Raw genomic sequence first — 20,910 nt, 5'->3', positions numbered from 1 at the left:
GAACTGGACGCCAAGGGCACAGCATCTTACTGAATCGGGACTGTCATCTTTCTGTCCTGGGAGGGAGTTGGTGAAACCGGACTTTTCCATTTCCTCTTGAAATCCTTCGAGTCTCTGTTGGGCAGCAGATAATGGAAGGAAAACCAGCGGGCTGAGAAATGCCTCGCTTATTCCAGAAGGTGGATGGTAAGAAGGCCTGGGGCAGCCGGTAGAGAGTCTGTTGTCCCCAGGGTTCATCTGGCAAGGTCTGAAGACACAGTTGGTTGTCACAACTTTCGGGGGCGTCGGGTGGGTGGGTGGAGGCCAGGGATGCTGGCCAACATCCTACAAAGCCCTGGGCAGCCCCCTACCCAAAGTTGAAACATGTATAATATCATATATGAAACGAGTCTCCAGTCCAGGTTCGATGCACGATACTGGATGCTTGGGGCTGGTGCACTGGGACGACCCAGAGGGATGGTATGGGGAGGGAGGAGGGTTCAGGATGGGGAACACGTGTATACCTGTGGCAGATTCATGTTGATATATGGCAAAACCAATACAATATTGTAAAGTTAAAAAATAAAAAAATTTAAAAAAAAAAGAATTCTCCAGCCCCGAATGCCAACAGTACTGAGGTTGACGGACTCTGGACTAGAGCCTCCAAGCATCTCCTAGGAGCCAAGTCTGGGCACTTTGATGTCCTGGAGCCAATTTCTAGAAGACTTTGGAAAGCTGTATCTTTGGGCAGATTTGTTCCCACCTGCCAGGGCCACCTGCTTAAGAACGGTCTCTGCTTTGGACCAGACACACATGCCCTGCTTACTCAGATATTCTAGGAAATAGCGAATTCAGAAACATGCCGAGGTGTGTTTACTCCCAATCACCTCCCATGCACACGACTCAGACAGTATTAATAGAGAACAGACCTCCCCCCCTTCCCCCTGCAAACAGTTCCTGCTTTCCTGGCGTAAGAGTTTACCTGAGTCCTTGGATCTGAGACACATCAGTGTGTTTGTGCCGTCAGGCAGAGACCGGCAGGTGGACCAAGGTCTGGGAGGGTGTGGGAGAAAGAGGAAAGGCCAGGCTGCATTAGTTCCCAAGGCTTCAGGTTTGTGGGGACCATCTCTGTTGAGTCCCTAGGGAGGGGGGCAGGGTTGCTTTCACAGCCTCTCAGATTCTTTATCCTCCATCCCTGCTTTTGGCCTTTCATTCTTGAGTCGAATGGCACACTTAGATGCAGGAGAGGGCTGGGAGAAGACAGGGAATGTGGGCAGGTCCCAAGGGAAGCCCAGATTAATATTTCTTTTTCCTTGTCTCTGGCAGGTGGTCTCAGATTAACGTGCCTATTCAGACAGCAGGCTTCGAGGGTAAGGAGGGCACAGCGCCATGCTGGATATTGGTGGCAGGGGCAATGGAAATATACAAGGGAACATGGCCAACCTAAGATCTTAAGTCCACACTTTTCCAAATGGCATGAATTAAAAGGGACCAGAGCCATGGTGGTGAGGAGTCCAGACATCGGCTTGCGGATAATCATTCTGGCACCGTGATCTGGGTCAGAGAATCTTGCTTGTGGCAAACCTGACTTAGGGCAAAACCTGACCTCCTTTTGGAAGCCCCAAGCAGGTGGCTGCGAAGAGTGTGTCTGGCAAGAAATTCCTGTGTTCTCGGGCCGATGTCTGGTGGCCTGGGGTCAGTTCTCTTTCTGCCCATCTAGGTGTGGACCTTGGAGGATCCACCCTGTTGACTTGGGGTGGGGGGAACCTGGCTTTGTCACCTCTGAAAACTCAGTTCTCCTTGGAGCCTGTTTTTTCCTCCCAAGACCTGTTTCTCAGCCTAGAGGCAAGACTCTTGACTCTGCCTTTGTTCTCTTTGTCCACAACAGGTCGGAGTCCAGGTCCTGGTAATTCAACCCCTGGAATGTCTTTATCGCTATAATCTGCCCCTTCCCTCATTCAAGTCTTGGGTTTCTGCAATAACTAGCCAATAGTTCAACAGGTCAGCAGTCTATGCTCTATGCTGTAGCCAGAACATTTTTTTCCAAGCATAACTCCCATCAGCTCATCTTCCTCTTAAAAAAGAAACACTCCTAAGGACTCCGTGTTGCCTACCAAATAAAGACAAAATCCCTTGACAAAATTCCATCCATTCCCTGCCTGTCTCTGCTGCATACCTCCATCTTCCTCAGCCTCCCAAAGCCAGGCTATGTCAGAAGCCAGACCTGATCCATCCTGCCTGCTCTCCATCCATGCTTCACCCCCCACCCCCGACCTCCTACATCCTGGCAATCTCGTTTCCCCAAACCTGCCGGGGGAATCCTGGCGATCACTCAAACCCCAGACCTGAACACTGATTCTAAGACCTGTGTCTCTGCATCACAAATCCCAACCTTCTGTAAGAGAGGAACTGTGGTTTGCTCTGTACACTTGACTGTGCCTTCCGGATACTGGAGAGGTAAGATGTGACACCGATTAAGTGAAACAAAATTCTATTGCTTATCATGGGCCAGGTATGGCAACTGGGGCATTTTCTGGACATTATCGCATCTAGTCCACTTTGTGATAAAGGGGGATATGCAGACTCAGAAAGATTAGGTCACCAGCTCAGGGCTGTCCGCAGAAATGATGGCAGAGTTACTGTTCGGACTCAGGACTGCTTTTAAAACTCCACTTCGGTGGGTCTGAAGCATTGCCCCCAAAGCAAAGACACCTGACTGTCTCACTCCATAGAAGCCAAGGGGAAGCCTGTATCCTCTTTGGGAGGTTAATGACTTCTGCTTCTTTTGCAGCACAACCATAGGAATAGGATTCACAGTGACAACCAGGGAGCATGACTGTTCCACTTTCCTGTGGCAGGGGATTTCGTGTCCCTCCAGGCCAAACTCACTTTTGTTAAATCGAGTTGGAGCTACTTCTGGCCAGCTCGAGAGGGAGGGAGAAATAATAGCCCTGTAACTAGGATGAACCTCCCCCCTGCCAAATCAAATGCCCAGTCAACCCCATTTTTGCTCACTAATTGTTAACACCCAAATTTGCAGGCTACTGGGACTGAACCTCACAGCACCACAAGAGGGCAGTGTTTAGCTACTGTGGATCAGAGCTGAGCCTGAAATCAGGGTTCCACTCCTGCCTCTTGATGGGCTCATTACAGCGAGGCTTTGGGTATCAGAGAATTCTGTCAAATGAGAGACACACATCAGACTAATCTCCTGTCCTCTAGACAGCAGTTATGAATCAGCTTGTGTTGAGGGTTGAAAGATACTTACTTAAAAACCAAACCAAACAATCGTTCTTGGGAAGAAAGATAAATCCTGGTGATACGATTATTTCTTTAGGCTATCTGATAAAACAAGATGCTATTTCCCTCGCCCTTCCTGCTACTAGATGACCAGGGCTATATGAGGAATGTGCCTGGCATGGAAATAAGTGCTCTTAAGTATTTATCTGGCGATGGAAAAGCATTTGTGCATAAAACTTGATTTGGAAAGGGGAGCACTGGTTCATTTCTCTGTGATGGCGGTCGGACACAGCAGTTCAGTCCCCCAGAAGCTAGTGACATCTTAGGAGCTATCTCCAAAGGGCTCAAACGGCTAGAAAGAAAGCTGCTGGGAGGAGAGCTACTAGCCAGGATCGTGTTTGCAGGAACGAAAGGGTTTAGAATGGGCTTCCCTCCAGGTCAGAGAGGGTCAGCCGAGCATGCTGAGCACTTGGTCTCTGTACCATGGAAGCCTGAGCGGGAGGAAACGGGATTAAAGGCAGGCAGGGTAATCAGAACTGGCATGAAGTCGAACTCCGAGCGCCAGGGATATGACACCAGCGGGGGCTGCCGGGAAGGGTGGGAAAAGGGAGACAGAGTTTACCCTTTGTCTTTAAGGGCACCTCCTGGGGACACCTCTGGCATCCAGATCTAAGGCCCTTCCAGAGAGGGCCAGGGCTCTCTCCCTTTGGCAGAGAAGAAAGAAAGAAATGCTCGTGCGCTGTATAGAAAGAAAAGGGCTAGCTTTCTGTAGGACAAGACAAAATGAAATAAGACGGAAGTTCCAAACTGGCTGACTGTTTGCCTTTCAACCTTGGGGAAGGGGTTCTTGGGAGCATCAGCTGTCTCTGGGCACTGCCTACCATTGACTTTTAGTGCGTAAGTGTAGAAAGGGACCTTTCCATCCCATTTCCTCGGAGAAGGTGAATTCAGCAGGTTGTCTGCCTGGGAGAAATGGTACCCACCCTGATGCCTGCCAATGACTTTGCTGCCTTTTTTTTTATCTGAGTTGAGAATCATTTGTCAAGATGATCCTATCAGCTTAAAAAATGGGGGGAATCTCTTTTAGAAGACGAAAAGCATGAAGGCAGATCCTCCCCACCCTGGCTGTAGAGGAAGCCATTAGATGCCTCGTGACAGATTCCCTCTCCAACCTGATCTGCCTTCACTGGCTTCCATTACTTTACCCCCAGGGGTGAAATAGCAAGCTCCATGTGGGAGAATTAAAAAAAAAAAAAGTGATATTCTTCCTTGATATTGTTTCCAGTTTTCAAAACTTTAAAGTTTGATCCATTCACACTTTTTAGCTTCATAACATTACGATTAGGGGAAATTAAGCAACAAGTAATGTTTCCAAAGTTACCCAGAGGCAAAGACAGGAAGACCCTTATTTCCAGCTCATTCCCTTGGACGATGTTACTTCGGGTCTTGGGTGAGAGTGCCCGAGAGGGCCAATTAAGTGATCCTGGCTGGGGTGGGTGGGGCTGGGAAGTGGGTTTGCCCAATCCATCAGATGGGTTAACCTCCCCCCAAGAGCTCCGCTAACTGGTGCCACTACCTGAATGCATCTAATGCCCCCTTTCACTAGGGATTTCCCCCTTGGTCATCAAACCCCACCTCCGTGCCCTGACCCTTTATAACCAGGACAATTAGGATGCGTCCACGTGCTTCAGGTATGCTAGCACAGACCCTTAATTATGGATGTGTGAGGCTCCAATACGGGTTGGGGCGTATTTCTTGGCACCGAGGGTCTGGAGGCGACATGCTTACACAGGCAAGAGGACAGAGGGAGACCCAGGCCCATCACACCTGCGCACGCACATACACACACACACACACGCACGACCGGAACGTCATCATAAAAAAGGATTGGGTGGGATTCGAATGGCTGAGGGACTAGCTCAAAAAACTCTTCTATCTGGTCCCTGCAGCCTCTGCAGGGCAAACCCCAGAAAACACCCTAACCCGAGCCCTGCCCATGTTCCAGTGGTTTTGTCACCGGTGATTTGCCCTTGTCGGAAAGACAGAGAGAAAGAGGCGGGGGTGGGGAGATGGTTTCGTAAGAGCCACTGCGGATTATAAAGGCATTGCACTGCAGCACGAAAACTCAAGGAGAAAACCCAAGTGGGCCGGGAAACCACTGAGAGGTGAGAACCTGGGAGAGGAGGACCAGGACACAGCGACGGGACGAGAGGCAGAGCGGGGGCCACGTGGGGGTGCCTGAAGGGAAGGTTCAGCAGTGTCCGTGCTCACAAAAGCAGCCACCCCGGCCGAGTGCAATGGGGCGGCCACCCTGCCATCCGTCTGGGCAAGAGGGTCCAGTTAGGAGCTGAAAACCCTGTAGGAGGAGAAGTGGGGAGGGAGTTAGTGCCAGAGGAGCAAGGCTGCTCTGTTTCCTTAAAGAGACTCAGAGAAAAGCTCCTGAGTTCTGGACTTCGTCTCTTTCACTTCCTTGGCAGCTCCAGTGACTGGGACAGGCCCTGGCACCCGGGTGGGACTCATCTTGAGTGAATGAAGAATGAATCAATGAAAACACGAAGGAGCCTGGCTCAGCCACACAATAAGCCAGGATGAGCTGTGATCTTCAAGGCAATAATGTCAGCTTGAGAGACACCAAAGTATGTTCTCAAGACTGCCGTGTTGTCATAAGGGGGAAGACAATGAGGAAGCTTATGAAATGGAATGTGTGTGCCCTAGCCTCCTGAAAACAAGGCAACTGAATTCCCACCTAATTTGAAGGGAGCTTGGTGGTGGTTTTGAGGCAGACGATGCAGGGAGTGAGCTTACAATCAGGGGTGATGTGTCATGGCATTAATGTAGTTAAAGAGTTATGCTCAATCCCGGTTGTGTGGTACCTCAGACCATCTCCAGCAATTTCTAGAGGACAAATGGAATCATCAAAATAATAGCGATTGAAATTTGCATCCATGAGAATGCCAGCAGCATTTGAGGGGTGAGAGAGGTAGTATAAACCCTAGGAGCAGTGAATAGGAACACATCTTGCAGTGGCGAGAGCCATCACTCAACTTGGGGGTGCCCCAGTGGAAGCTGACATCCACAGCCAGGGTTCCCACACTTGAGGGGAACTCAGAATGCCCTGCAGGGGTCATAAAAACACCAACTGCTCGGTGCCCTGACCCCAGAGATTCAGATTCAGCAGGGCTGGGGCAGCCTGGGAATTTGGATTTGTAACACATTCCCAGGAGATGCCAATGCTGCTGGTCTGGGCCCCCAGCGTGGGAAAGCCATGGTTAACGGAGTCAGACATCTCTGTCTGTCAGGGCTCTGCCCGCCCCTCACCCCTGGGAAGGAGCCGGCTTACTCATCGGTGTCTTTCTTGCTCTCCTCAATGAAGGCAATGGATTCAGATCTAAGGCGGTTGGTCACTTCATATGTGCGCAGGGTGACCCCGAAAATATCCTCATGGTAGCGGTTGTCATCCTAGGCAACAGAAACAAGCAGGGATCAGATTCCAAATGCCAGCTGAGGGAGTGGAGAAGGGTGGACACACGGACATCCTGGAATGGAACATCCGTGGAGAAGATGGTTCCTGAAGACACCGGGCGCAGGGAGTTCCCTGGCGGCTCAGCGGTTAGGATTCAGTGCTTCCTTGGAGGGGCCTGGGTTCATCCCTAGTCAGAGAACTAAGGTTTTGCAAGCCCTGCACCATGGCCAAAGAAAGAGAATAGAAATGAGATGTAACTCAGGGCCCCTGGAGACCCCTCTGGTCTCCGAGACCGTGTTTTAGCAAGAGCCTCTGCCCTGTAGGGCATGGGGTCTAAGCCCAGCTGGCAACAAACACTTCTGTTCCCACCCAGAGAGAGTGCTGCTGCTTTGCGGGTGCTAAGGACAGAAGAGCTGAGGGGCTCCAGGGGAAACCTTAGCTCATTTCCCCATTTCCTCCCTCCTCCTTGTTCCTGCCAGTTCAGATCTGGGGCACGGCTGGGTTTAGTGTGAAACGTCACCGTCAGTAGAGACCAGCAGAGATGGAAGAAAGGCCAAAGCGCCCGCTTAGCACTCAGGGAACACCATGGTTGCTAAAGTGGAGACTTCTCCTGACATAGTTTATCTGATGATGAGTTATCTTAGCTCAGCTTTGCCCAGAAACAAAAAAGAAAAGTCGAGAAACACCATGAGTGAGGATGAACTTGGGGCATCCAAGGGTTTCTGGAGCCACTGGAGCTCCTTTGGCAGAACTGAGGGATGGGCATTAAGGAGACCCCATAGGGCGGTGTCACTGAGAATTTAACAAGGGGTAAGGTGCCCCCCCACCCCTCACTGAGGAAAGGCGGTGTTTGGGGAATATGCATTGAGCAGAGTTTCTGGCATCCATAGTCCCAAAGGTTTTGAAGAAACTTTCCCATCTGTAGAGTGGCTTCATTTTAAGTTGGAGTGGTTTTTCGACCTTCTTCTGCAGAATCTATGAAAATGTGTCCCAAGGACTTATAGCAACGAGACAGAGTGGTAGGGGACTCTGCCTCTCTCCAGGGTGCTCTGGCATTTCTACTGGAAAGCTGTCGTCATTGTTTTAACCTAGGAGAAGGCAATGGCACCCCACTCCAGTACTCTTGCCTGGAAAATCCCATGGATGGAGGAGCCTGGAAGGCTGCAGTCCATGGGGTCGCTGAGGGTCAGACATGACTGAGCGACTTCCCTTTCACTTTTCACTTTCATGCATTGGAGAAGGAAATGGCAACCCACTCCAGTGTTCTTGCCTGGAGAATCCAAGGGACGGGGGAGCCTGGTGGGCTGCCATCTATGGGGTCGCACAGAGTTGGACACGACTGAAGCGACTTAGCTGCAGCAGCAGCAGCAGTAGGGGTTTAGTATCAGAATTAGAGCAAGGGCTTCTTCTGTGAAAATGTTTGACTGCTGCTCATTTAGGGAAGCAGGGAGAAGAATGGGGTCACATTTGGAGCTTTGTGGAGGCCTGGGACTTAGTTTATTCTATTTGGGGCAGTTGACCACAGAGTTGGGACTTTGCTTCCTGGGCTGCTACTAGCCTTTTTGCAAATTAGGAAAAGACACCCCTCCTTCTGGGAGGAAGACAGTTCCATGCCAAGGCATGCTTCTTGGGAGGCCAGGCCTGGTGGTGACTTTCATCCACTGCTGCTGCTGCTGCTGCTAAGTCGCTTCAGTCGTGTCCGACTCTGTGCGACCCCATGGACTGCAGCCCACCAGGCTCCTCTGTCCTTGGGATTCTCCAGGCAAGAACACTGGAGTGGGTTGCCATTTCCTCCTCCAATGCATGAAAGTGAAAAGTCAAAGTGAAGTCATTCAGTCGTGTCCGACTCTTAGTGACCCCATGGACTGCAGCCCACCAGGCTCCTCCGTCCATGGGATTTTCCAGGCAAGAGTACTGGAGTGGGGAGCCATTGCCTTCTCCTTTCATCCCCTACTTGCCCCCTTTGGACAAACCCTTTTGTGCAGTGGCCAACCTACACAACTGCCCGGGGCAGTCCTGCAGCTTGGTACTGGGGACAGGAATGGTTGGGTTAGGATCGTTTCTGTCTAACTACTAGTGGCCCACCCGCTTTGTCATTTTCATACATCACAGCTCCCCATTCTATTTAGTATACACACTGCATGCCCAGCTATCTTTCCTTCTCTACTATGGTTTGGGATCACCTGCGTCCTCTACCCCCTGTCATAAATGGGAAGATGGGAGCAGCGATGTCATCATGGGTCCCCTGAGTCACTGAGACAGGTAAGACAAGGAAGAGGAGACAGGATGCCAGAAAAGAGCTCCCAGGAGCCAGCCCATCAACTCACCCTCAGCCTGCTGATGAACACGCCAGCATCCTCCACCGAGAGCTTGCCCTTCTGCGTCATGATGCGCTGGATGGCTTTGAGGACATCGGCCGCCATGGTGACATCCCCACACACGTAGATGTGGCCCCCTTGCTCCTTCAGGGCTCGATACACGGGTTCTGCCAGCTGCTCTTGTAGGACGTCTTGCACGTATTTCTGCGGGGTGTTGGAGGTGGGGTGGGGAGTGGGAGGACTGGTGAGGAGGAGCCAGGCTGTGGAGCTCACCCCTCTCCCCCACCACCCTGGGAACAGAGCCTGACCCAGGCGCTTGGGGGCAGGTCTGTGTTTTGTGCAGAGATGCAGGGGACTGGGAAGAGTGAAGCAGGGGAAGAGGGACCGTCCATCTGAAGAGTGATGAGCCACGCCTCTGCTCTGCAGCTCGCCTCCGCTGAGGACCCTGGAGGGAGCCATGCCGCCCACGCCCAGAGCTGTCCGCCAGAGGCGTAAGAGTGGGGTGTTCTCTACCAGCTCCTCTCTCCCATGGCCAGTAGTCACCCCGGGGCTGTTTACACCCGTTCACCTCTAGGTGTGGGGCTGGTACTGCAGGCATCCTATGCCCGGGTGCTGGAGAAGCCCCAGACAGACAGCAGGAGATGGGGGAGGGGCTCGCAGGTGACACCCGAGCAAAGCCAGCTGCTGCAGGAATTGCTGGGATAAATGGTGGGCTAAGGGAATACCGGGTGGGCACAAGGGGTGTCCAGTGCAGCCTCTAGAGAATTTTCTGGGTTGTTCAGGAAGCTTCCCCGAGGCAAGCCTGGTGTTCAGCTGGTACTTTTAGGCACGACCGTGCCAGCTGCTGAGACACTGATGAACTCTCATGCCAGGTGTCCAGTAGCTGCTGCCCGGACCCTCTGGGTATCCCCTTCCACGGCTGTCCTGGGTCCTTTCCTGGGATTCCCCGGGGGTCCAGTTGAAGTTCCCCAAGATCCAGCAGGGATGTGCCCCTGTCTTGTAGCCCGTGTCCACTCTGACTTGGAGTGCCTCTTATGGGTTGTTTTTTATTGGGGGGGGTGCTGTTTAACTTTAAAAAAATTTGTATTTAATTATTTTAAAAGTTTAGTTTTTGGCTCTGAGGCATGTGGGATCTTAGTTCCCTGACCAGGGATTGAACCTGTGTCCCCTGCATTGAAAGCACGGAGTCTTAACCACTGGACCACCAGGGAAGTCCCTTTTAATTCATTTTGTAAATATTTTTATTGTGATAAAATACACATAATGTAAAATGCAGGTGTGTTTTAAAGTGTGCAGCCCGACGCAGTGGGATTGAGCACATTCGTGGTATTGAACAACCACCCAAGCTTTCCTTCTGCCCCAGAAGGATACCCTGTACCCATAAGTGTCACTCCCCATTCCCCACTTCCCACAGCCCCTGGGGACCACAAATCAGCCTCTGTCTCTATGGATCTGGATGTTCTGGATATTTCATGTAAGCAGCATGACAGAGTATGGGCTGTTAAATATTTTAGGTGGCATGTTTATGCTCCATGCTTCCTGAAGTTCAGAGCAATGTCACGGTGGAGAGTTCAGAAGGGGTGAGGGTGTTCGGGAGCAGGGTGTGCGTGCACACATGTGTGACGGGCTGGGGCTTACCTTTGGTTTGTCTGGCTCCCGGGAGTACGCTGTGTACAGCTCTCTGAAGACCCCCTTGCTCTTGGCCTGCAGGGTCTCCTCCCTGTAGATGTGGTCTATCTTGGACTGCCGGCACCCGAAGACCAGGACCATGGGGCAGGGGCTCATTCCTGGGGACAGGGAAACCTGTCACCGACAGCTCTGATGCCCAATGTGGGGGCGCCAGGGTGCTGGGAACCTTAGCACGTGTGACAGGGGCAGAGGTGTGCGGACACTGGGGCAGGGGGTGTGTGTTCTGTCTCTCTCACACACACATGCACACACTGAGGGAGGTAGGTGACGTGTGTTCAGGCTTCAGCAGACCTCTTTTCTCTGGGTCTCAATCGTTCCTCTGCCCCTCCCCCACACTGGTAGCACCAAACCCCCGGACTTGGAAGCTAGACTGCCTGGGTTCAAATCCCAGCTCTGTGTGATGCCAAGGGACGAACTTTCTATGTCTCCGTGTCGCCATGTGAAAAATGGAAGTAATAACAGCATCCAACCTCATAGGGTTATTTTAAGAAGCAAATGTACATTAGACCCCTGCCCAGTACATAGTGAAGTCCCTTGGTATCCCAGGGGGTCACTTCCAGGACCCACCCCGATACCAAAATCCACTGATGCTCAATGCTATAGTTGGTCCCCTGAACCCGCTGGTCCTCTGTATCTGTGGTTCCACATCCACATTCCACATCCAGCTGGCCTCGGATGGTATATACGGATTTAATGAAAAAAATTTTCATGAAAGTTGACCCACGCAATTCCCATGTCTGTCAAGGGTCAACTGTACTTTGTGAATGTATGTTTGCTATTTCACTAGAATGACAATTCCACTGGGCAAGAGTGTGTGTGTGTGTTTCCAGTTGTTTCTGTCTTGTTCATTGCTACGCCTCCAGCACCTACAATAGTGTTTGGCATCCATGAGATGCTCAGTAAATCTCCGTTTAATGCACGTCAGAACTGTGGGTTTTGTTTTTCTCCTCTCTCCTCCCAAAGCTGATGTGTTGTGTTTCTCGCACAGCAAACCCTGCACTTCAATAACCGCCTTTGCAACCATCCCAGAAACACACATCCATTGGATAAGGCTTAATGCACACCCCTTCTAGGACTGCGTACATTTTAAGATGGGGGTCCTAGCTTAACAGTCCAAGAAATGTCTTCTGGGGATGGGCTTTCAGGCCTTGCAACAAGTTGTGTGGATGACTTGTTTGGATGGGTCCCTTGAGTTGCCCCATAAACTTCACCTGTGGGTCTGGTTGCTACAGTATTCCCCATCCCTCCCCAGGCAGTGATGCAAAGGAGACAGAACAGGACATGCCTCCTGGCTGCTGGGATACAGGCAGCTCTCCCAGGATCCAGGGGGAGGAAATCATGTGCTTGCTGGACCACAACCCACCTTTGTGTTGGATATCAAATTGCCGCTGCTGCCAGAAGCTCCGGAAGGGGGCGATGCCAGTGCCTGGGCCAACCAGGATACAGGGCACTTGGGGATTTTGGGGCAGGTGGAAGCTGGGCGCTCTGGACAAGGAAGGGAGAGTCAGGAGTCTGGCTGAGTTCAAATCTGATCAAGAACTGTTGGATCTCTGCTGTATACAGCAACAGAGATCCAACAGTTCTTGATCAGATTTGAGCTCAGCAACAGCACTGTGAAACAATTATCTTCCAATAAAAAAATTTAAAAATAAAGAAAAGAAAAACCCTGTTGGATCTTAGGTAAACCAGATGGCTGTCCTGGGTAGAACTACAATGGGACTTAAAGCTCTTCAGCTGGGGTCAGGTGGCCCTTTTCATGGTTGGAAGGTCCCATAAATTTGGAGAATTTCCCCAAACAGGAAATCCTCAGGGTCTGCCTATCGCTCCACTTTCTAATTATCCCCATTGCTGAGCTAAGCCACAAAAGGAATGGGATGGATCAAATACAGGGCTTCCCTACCTCAGCCCTCCTGACATTGGGGGCTGCATAGTTCCCTGTATACAGTCCCATGACCAAGAGATGGGGGCTGTCCTGTGCACTGTAGGATACGGACTAGTGCCCAGGCCTCTATCTATTAGAAGCCAGGAGAACCCTCCAGCTGTGATAGCCAAAAATATCTCCAGACTTTGCCAAGGGCTCCTGGGGGGCAAAATCACCCTTGGCTGAGAACCACTGAATTAACCATCTATGAGATTTTCCAAATCTGGGAGCTGCAAATGTCAGCGTACAAAAGAATCACATGGGGATGTTCAAAGAGGGTGTAGATTGCTGGCAATGCAGTAAGTCTAGGCTCAGGACTCAGCATTTTTGAAGCACCCCAGGGGATTCTGGTGCTGGTGCTATGTGGACGATACCATGACCACTCTACCCTTCACAGCTGAGAAAAATGACTGTACAAGTCCACGGTTTAGGTAGGGAAGTTATCAGTTGACAAAGCAGGTAAGTACAGAGGGCCTAAGCTCAGGTATATCAATGATTTTTTAATTTTTATGTTTTTAAGGCTATATTCTTCTTATTTGATTGACTGATTATGGTAGGAACACTTAACATGAAACTGATCCTTGTAACGTGTTTTTAAGTGTACAATACAGTACTGTTACCTGAGGGCAGAAATATCCTTTAAAACTGAGTTTGGAAGGGGAAGGTGGTTGACAGGGAGGGCGGTTAAATCTTCCTGGTCACTAAGAAACTGGGAACACATGGGGTGGCCGGCAGGCTTCGGATAGAAATTTTATTGGCCTGAAAATTCCATTAAGGCTGAAAACTGCCTTTGCCTGGTTGTCTGCGGTGGCCCCAGCTAGCACAGGACAAGCACTTGATAAATATCTGTTGCACTGACCTGAATTTGACTAGAGGACTTGCTTAGTTCCTGCTAGGTTGCTCTGCCCCCATGAGCCTGTTGCCTAACAGCTGGGAGTGATGCTGAATGTTGATCTCAGTCCTGCCTGACTCGGCCACCTCTCTAGAACCCTTCCGGCTGGTCCACTGGCCCCACCCACCCCATCTCAGGACCTCAGGATGCAGATTTGGGATGACTGCTTCTCTTTCTTCGTTTGCTACTCACCCTCTCACGAAACAGGGCACCACTTCGTCAGCCTGGATCCGGTTGAGCCAGGAGGAGCACACGCCGTGGTGAATTGGTCCTTCTCCATCTAACAGGATAATCGAGGCGATCTGGCTCATCTACTGTCCCTCACGCTGCCCCATCCCTGGCCTCCCCAATCCTTCAGCACAGAAGGCTCACAGCCCCGATGCCAAGTTTCTACCTTAGGGGTCCCTGTCTGGATCCCTTGCTCTGATGGCAAAAAGGAAATGGTAAAGCTGGGGTGGGCCCGTGGCTGTGAAACCACTGGGTAGGGGCGGGCTGGATTCTAATCCTGTCCACTGCAAGGGCCTCGGTCCATGTGCTCTCTGTGGCCTGCCAGGACCCTGGTCTCAGCACTCTCTCAGGCACCACATACTTTTTTTCCTTTGGCTGTGCCTCGTGGCTTACAGGAGCTTAGTTCCCCGACCAGGGATTGAACCCAGGCCCCAGCAGTGAAAGCCTACAGTCCCAACCATCCGCCAGGGAATTCCCAGGCACCATGCATTTTCACCTCTTTACCAAGGATGGAAAACACAGGCACAGAGGTCAGGGTATCTGGCTGCCCTCCAACCAGCTGGGTGTCACAGAGCACAGAGCTCCCCTCTCCGAGGGAAGAGAGGGTGGTGGTTTGTTCTAGCTGCCGCCTTGGGGGTACAAAGGGAGGAAGGGAGCAAAGGGCACCTCGGGCTTTGGGAGCAGAGGCTTCCAAAGGCACAGCTCATTTCTTTCCTAATTCTGCACAGAGCTGGCTCTGCCTAAGGGGGCAGTTTTCTGCACTGTTCCTTCTCGCAGTTTTCCTGACCTTGGACAGGGATGGGTCTCCTCCCCAGGGTTTGGGTCTTGGCAGAGGTTTAGGCAGGTGTTCAGGGGCCCTTGGAAGCAGGGTGGGAAATGCAGAGCCGGGGGCTCTCCCAGCGCCTCTGCCCACCTCGGGTGCGGTAGGAGACGATGGCCACGGTGAGGTGCACCTCGTCGGGGTACATGTCCGGGGAGGAGCTGATGGAGTAGTAGCGAGGCTGCAGCAGGGACAGCTGGGTCAGGAGCAGGGTGGAGGGCATCTGGATGGACGGGAACTCCTCCAGCACTTCCACGATGGTGGGGTTCTTGCCCCATTTCCATTCCTCGTACTCCTGCAGACCCTGAACCGCAGACAGGGACAGAAGGGAACTTGCAGCCAGACCCTGGAGCGAACTTTCAAGGCAGGCTCGCTCACGGAGGTTCAGGGAAGAAGGGAAATTAAAAAGTAGTCATAGTTAACTCTTACACAGGAATTATCCTGTGCCAAGTTTTCACTGTTGCAAGGATATTATGAAATAAGCCTGATTGTCACCCCTATTTTATTGATGGGGAAACTGAGGGATATAGACATCACACAGCTATGAGGTGGTGGCAAACTTTAGCCCACAAACCACCTGCTCATATGGTCCGTGAACTAAGAGTTGTTTTTATATGTTTTAATGGCTGGAGGTAGAGAATCAAACGAACAATACTATCATCTGATGTGAAGAACTGAATCACTGGAAAAGACCCTGATGCTGGGAAAGATTGAGGGCAGGAGGAGAAGGGGACGGCAGAGGACAAGATGGTTGGGTGGCATCACTGACTCAATGGATATGAGTTTGAGCAAGCTCTGGGAGATAGTGAAGGACAGGGAAGCCTGGCGTGCTGCGGTCCGTGGGGTCACAAAGAACTGAACACGACTAAGCGACTGAACAATAATAAGGGTTCCAAAGGAAGGAGAAAAAAGCGTTAGCAATTTCTACTGCTGTCAGAGAACTCAGAGGTTCAATGGGGTCACTCTTCTGTTCCGTTAGACCTTTGTTAGAAGGAGGGGAGATGGCCAGGTCTAGGGACGGGGGAGCCTGGTGGGCTGCCGTCTATGGGGTCACACAGAGTCGGACACGACTGAAGCGACTTAGCAGCCGCCGCCAAAATGGATTAGCTAACATGGTGACCTGCAAACTAGACCGTGGCAGCCCTCACTCAAGGCTGCCATCTGCTGAAACACTGCTGCAATAACCATACGGAGAAGTGAAGTTGCTTAGTCACGTCCGACCCTTTGCAACCCCATGAACTGTGGCCTGCCAGTCTCCTCTGTCCATGGGATTTTCCAGGCAAGAATCCTGGAGTGGGTTGCCATTTCCTTCTCCAGGGGATCTTCCTAACCCAGGGATCGAACCCAGGTCTCCTGCATTGCAAGCAGACTCCTTACCAGCTGAGCCATGAGGGAACCATAAAATTCTCCAAGGAGCAGGTGGTGGGATTGAATGAGGCCAGGGACCCACCTTGCTGAGGACCAGCAGACGCTGCTTCTCTTTCTCACTGGTGGCCAGGGAGGCAAACTGCTGCAGCTGCAGTGGCGTTGGAGGCGTCGTGATGTCCAGGTAGTACTTGAAGGCCTGGAAGATGGTGCAGGGCGGCAGGCGATGCTCATCGGTCCAGTTACTGATAACCCCTGCAGAGGCACAACAGAGGTGGATGGGTGGGGGAGGGACAGAGTGGGCTCTGAGGGTTTGGGTCCAAGTCAGGGAGGCCAGACCTGCTCCTGGAGCAGAGGATGGGGCCCAAAGAACCGACTACCCCTGAGCCAACTGACCCCTTGGCTGGCCACCTCCATCCCACACCTAAAGCCAGGTTTCCTGGGGACCCTGTGGTCGCCTCCTGTACGCAAGGGGCATGTCCAAAATCAGCTGAGCAAGCTAGTGCCAGAATTTAAGAGTAAATATTAAAGTAGCATGAGACCGTCCCTTGATATTCTGAGCAATGAGCCACCAACTGAGCACGAACTATGAGTCCATTTTCCCCTCCGTCTCTCTTCTCGTGGTGTCAGCCTTTCACCCTCTGAGTGGGATTCTAGCATTTAAAATGACAAAAACGCCAAACACTTGCCTAGCCCTCTCTGTGTACCATGTTCGTTTCCTCAGCACTTTCTATTAGCAACTCTCTTAATCCTTGCCACAATCCTAGGTGGTGGGTGCTATTATTATCTCCATTTTGCAGTTGAGAAAAGGGAAGCACAGAGAGGTTAAGGCATTTGCCCACGGTCACCAGGTGGCACTAGAGGAGATGCAGGAGATGTGGGTTCCATCTCTGGTTTGGGAAGATCCCCGAGAGAAGGGAATGGCAACCCGTCCCACAGTATTCTTGCCTGGAGAATCCCATGGACAGAGGAGGCTGATGGGCTATAGTCTCTCGGGTCACAGAGAGTCAGACACAGCCGAGCGACTGAGCTCAACAGCAACAACACTGCTCAAATCCATAAAGTCAGGCAGTACTGCTCCAGACCATGTTTGAACTACTGCCTCTGTGTACTTTAGTCCAGTAGAGGCCCTAAACACAAGCCTCTACTTCATCAGGCGCTCAACTCAAGATATAAAGTACTGTTCCAGTATGGAGGAAGAACTGGCTGGGTTGGATTTCATAAGAGAAGGAGTGTCTCTCCTAAGGGTACCAGCAGGGTTTCAACTACGTACTGTTTTCACACTCTGTGCTGACTTTATGTCCTGCCTCCCTTGTAGAAGAGATGTGTCACTGTATCATGGGCTACCACGTGTGGCCACCGCAGTTCCTTAAGTCCTGAGCTCACTCACAGCTACTGAGATGAAGCATCAGACCCATTTGCCTTGCAAAGTTCTTTAATAGGAATGTCAAGGGTGGCCCCCAAACAGGTTGGGACTTGATCTAATGATATCAGAAATCGGGTTCAATTCCAATGGGCCACCAAGCTTCATTTAGTGCTTTTGGATTCTAAGAGAAGGCAGGAGTGGACTTTAGCTGCTATTCCCTTGGTGGGCGGTGAGGCTGGGGTGATGAAGGAAGTCAGACAAGTAGCCTTTGCTAAGATCGGTGTCTAGCCGATGAAGGAAGGTAAGACTCTTTCCCTCAAGGGTGAACCATCAGTGTCCTGGCTTAAATGGACACTTGCTCATCTAGTTGGGTCAAGGCTGTTCAGCCATGAGGAAGGGGAGCCTTCGGTCTCATAAGCTGGGGGTGACAGAGACCCACCCTCTTGCCTGGACTGGCAACTGGGCAGAAGAACGGGTTTCCTCTTCCCTGGACACCTGGGACTCCTCGGAGACGGAAAGGGCCCTTGGGAGTGGCTGGGTGGGGTACTAGCTTGGCCATAGTTACCCAAAGCCGTGTTCCGTTCCTCCAGCAGCTCCACCTTCACCAGCTGGTTGGCAGGGGGGGCGTCCTCCAGCCGCTCGATCAGGGCATTCACCAGGTCCTCGTGGTTGCCGGGGAAGACGCCCAGGTGGTCCCCGGGCTGGTACTGCAGCTCCTGACTCCCATTGGTGTGGAGACGCACGAAGATGGTCGATCGACTGGAGGCAAGGGTGGGGGAACAACAGGGTGAGGGTCGCCAGCTTGTGCCCCTTTTCTTTGCCCCTTTGTCTGTCTTTGTGGCTACATCTCCCCTCCTTCCATTCTCCTTGGGGGCTCAGGCCAGACTTCCACCCTCATCAATTCCACAGGGCGGGTTTCAGCAAGGTCACTCATGAGATCCTCTTTGCAAACCCAACAGCCAGCTCCCAGCGCTCACTGTGGTCATCAGAGCAGTACTCGACATGGCTTCTCACGTCTTCCTTCTCAATCCCCTTCTCTTGAGCTCCCCAGGCTCTCCTGGTCTCTTCCCTGGCTGCTCTTCCTCGGTCCCCTTTGTTGGTTCCTTCTCATCTCCCCTAACTCTGGACGGTGGAGCACCCCGAGATTCAGTCCCCAGATCTCTTTGCTTTTCTGACTTCCTGTCCCTGCTTTCCTTTTCTCCATAGCACTTACCAACCTCCACAGAATGGAGAGTTCACTCCATTCTATGGCATGTGGTCTGTCTCTATGCCTGCCCCTTCCCCATCCCCACCCCGAGGACAATAGAGGGGACTAGGAATCTGTCTAAACTCTAGAGGGCGAGGAACTTGTCTGTTTTCTCCACTGCTCTATTCTAGCACTTAGGACAGTGCATGACACATACTGGATACTCAAGAAATATTTCTCGATTGAAGGAAGCTCAGATCCTCAGGGTTAACCAGCTGCTAGAATAGGCTCTACTTCTGATACCAGATTTCTACCAGGAACCACTAAACCCCACAGGAGCCACAGCAGTGATGGCCCTGTTCTGCGAAATTCCACCTCTCCTGGGAATCCCAAGCTCCACCTCCTTTTACAACTGGGATCCTCACCTTGTCCTGGAAAAGGGAAAAAGGCTTGACCTTAAGCTCAGGTTCTTACTATCCCTAGTCCACTGACAGTATAAAGTTTATAGAACAAAGGAGAAAACCCAGAGGGAAACTTGTTTAGGCCTGCCAAGTCATGCCCTTTCCTTCGATAGCTGGATTTCAAGTGCAGGACATCTATGAATGAATCCTTAGAATAGGATTATTCTGGTTCTTTTAAAGTTTTAGTACCAACACACTGCATTTTTATGCCTGAAAACTTTGGGATTGATGACTACACTTGGGTAAATCAAATCTTTTTGTATTCTTGGAGTTAAATTCGCATTTTCAGATCCGCTTTTTCTTCCTTGCCAACTGGTTTTCAGTTGATAGAGACACTTGATATTCAACATGAAGTTTCTACATTCTCCATGGTATGTAAATCAGCACTTGAATAGACCAATGGGACTCGCTATTTGAAGGAGTTTTTGGCACAACCAAAAGTTCTTTTGTGCTGCAAATAGCCACCATTATTAAAAATAGTTGTGCTGGCATCTCTGCTTTTTTGGGTGTATTTTCTTGAAGCATGACACCCCTGTCCTTAGTAGGGTGGGGAACTCGGTGACTGAGCTTGTGAATGATGGTGGTGGGGGTCTGGGCTCCCACTCTCCTTCCCCGGGCAGATTTTGCCCTCCGTGGGGCACTGATCTTATCTATTAAATGGGCTTGCGTGAATGACTCTGCTCTGAGCTCATGCCAATCTATTGGTTCCTGGAGAGCGAGACCTGCCAGCTTCAGGAAGGGAACGAGTAGAGGCCGACAGCCAGCAGGGGGCGCTGTGGGGTTGCGAATTTGGGAGCCTCCAGGGCCAACCACGGGAAGCCTTTGAAAGGCCCACAAATCAATTCCCACTTTCTCCCTGATCATCACGAGTTGTTGTTGTTGTTTTTTTTTTTCCAGAAGTATATTTGCCTCCGTTCCTATGGCCGGTACAAAATAGAAACGTGGAGGCCCCAAACTTGCTGAGCTGGCTTGTGCTCACAGCCTTTTCGCCTAAGTCCTCTTGAACGCAGCTGAGGGTGGTCAGGCAGAGAACGGCCAGGGATAAGAATGGAGCTGGCCTGTGGGCCACGAGGTGGGGGCAGGCTCTGCTGGGAGTCGGACCCCGGACACTGCATGCCTCTGACTGGAGAACCCAGAGCTGAATGGCTGCATGGCCCGAGGTCCTTGAAGCTTTGCTGGGAACCGATCCCCGCCTGTGGGCCATGAGGTGGGGGCAGGCTCTGCTGGGAGTCGGACCCCGGACACTGCATGCCTCTGACTGGAGAACCCAGAGCTGAATGGCTGCATGGCCCGAGGTCCTTGAAGCTTTGCTGGGAACCGATCCCCGCCTGTGGGCCATGAGGTGGGGGCAGGCTCTGCTGGGAGTCGGACCCCGGACACTGCATGCCTCTGACTGGAGAACCCAGAGCTGAATGGCTGCATGGCCCGAGGTCCTTGAAGCTTTGCTGGGAACTGATCCCCCAGTGGGTAGCACTAGCCTGGAGACCTACTGTCTTATATCTCTGTTCTGCTGGGGGTTTCTAAGTATAGGACTTTCTAACCTTTCTTTTTTTTTTTTTTAAACGCTTGGGATATACATGGGTTGTCAGAAAGTATTAGGGGAAGGACTTCCCTGGAAGTCTAGTGATTAAGATTCCACACTTCTACTGCAGGGGGCATGAGTTCAATCCCTGGTTGGGGAAAGAAGATCCCGCATGCCACGTGGCACGGGCAAAAAAAAAAAAAAGTCCTTTCCCAAGCTTAAAAAAAAAGTAAATATTTGGAGAAGGGGGTGAAAAAGGTAGCATTGGAAAGGCAACAGCCATTCAAATGCCTGTCCCCTGAGTATGGCCTGTTTGTGATATATTTACATCCACCTACAGTAACATCGCACACACACATACTCACTCATGCACACACACAGTTAGCAATGGTTCAATGACAGGTTCACAGGGGAAAGAACAGTCTGCTAACATCCAGCATTAAAAGTTGGGGGGGGGGGG

General features: G+C 51.5%; 1 protein-coding gene across 4 annotated transcripts in view; it reads right to left on the bottom strand.

The window, feature by feature from the left end:
* Positions 1 to 539: 539 nt before the first annotated feature.
* Positions 540 to 20,910, bottom strand: part of NOS1 (nitric oxide synthase 1 (neuronal)) — a 195,272-nt gene continuing 174,901 nt past the window's right edge. For all 4 annotated transcript variants that reach the window (XM_010828540.1, XM_010828544.1, XM_010828541.1 and 1 more), the window contains 9 exons: positions 17,847 to 18,040; positions 16,001 to 16,170; positions 14,644 to 14,854; positions 13,695 to 13,782; positions 12,053 to 12,174; positions 10,639 to 10,787; positions 9,010 to 9,204; positions 6,560 to 6,678; positions 540 to 5,575 (listed from right to left, as the gene is read on the bottom strand). In XM_010828540.1, coding sequence (XP_010826842.1) covers positions 5,560 to 5,575; positions 6,560 to 6,678; positions 9,010 to 9,204; positions 10,639 to 10,787; positions 12,053 to 12,174; positions 13,695 to 13,782; positions 14,644 to 14,854; positions 16,001 to 16,170; positions 17,847 to 18,040 — 1,264 coding nt within the window. In that variant the 3' untranslated portion in view covers positions 540 to 5,559. The remainder of the gene's footprint in view (positions 5,576 to 6,559; positions 6,679 to 9,009; positions 9,205 to 10,638; positions 10,788 to 12,052; positions 12,175 to 13,694; positions 13,783 to 14,643; positions 14,855 to 16,000; positions 16,171 to 17,846; positions 18,041 to 20,910) is intronic.

This window comes from Bison bison, unplaced genomic scaffold, assembly GCF_000754665.1.
Source record: "Bison bison bison isolate TAMUID 2011002044 unplaced genomic scaffold, Bison_UMD1.0 scf7180017864495, whole genome shotgun sequence".
Taxonomy (NCBI): domain Eukaryota; kingdom Metazoa; phylum Chordata; class Mammalia; order Artiodactyla; family Bovidae; genus Bison; species Bison bison.
This window is presented reverse-complemented; position numbering and strand designations above follow the sequence as displayed.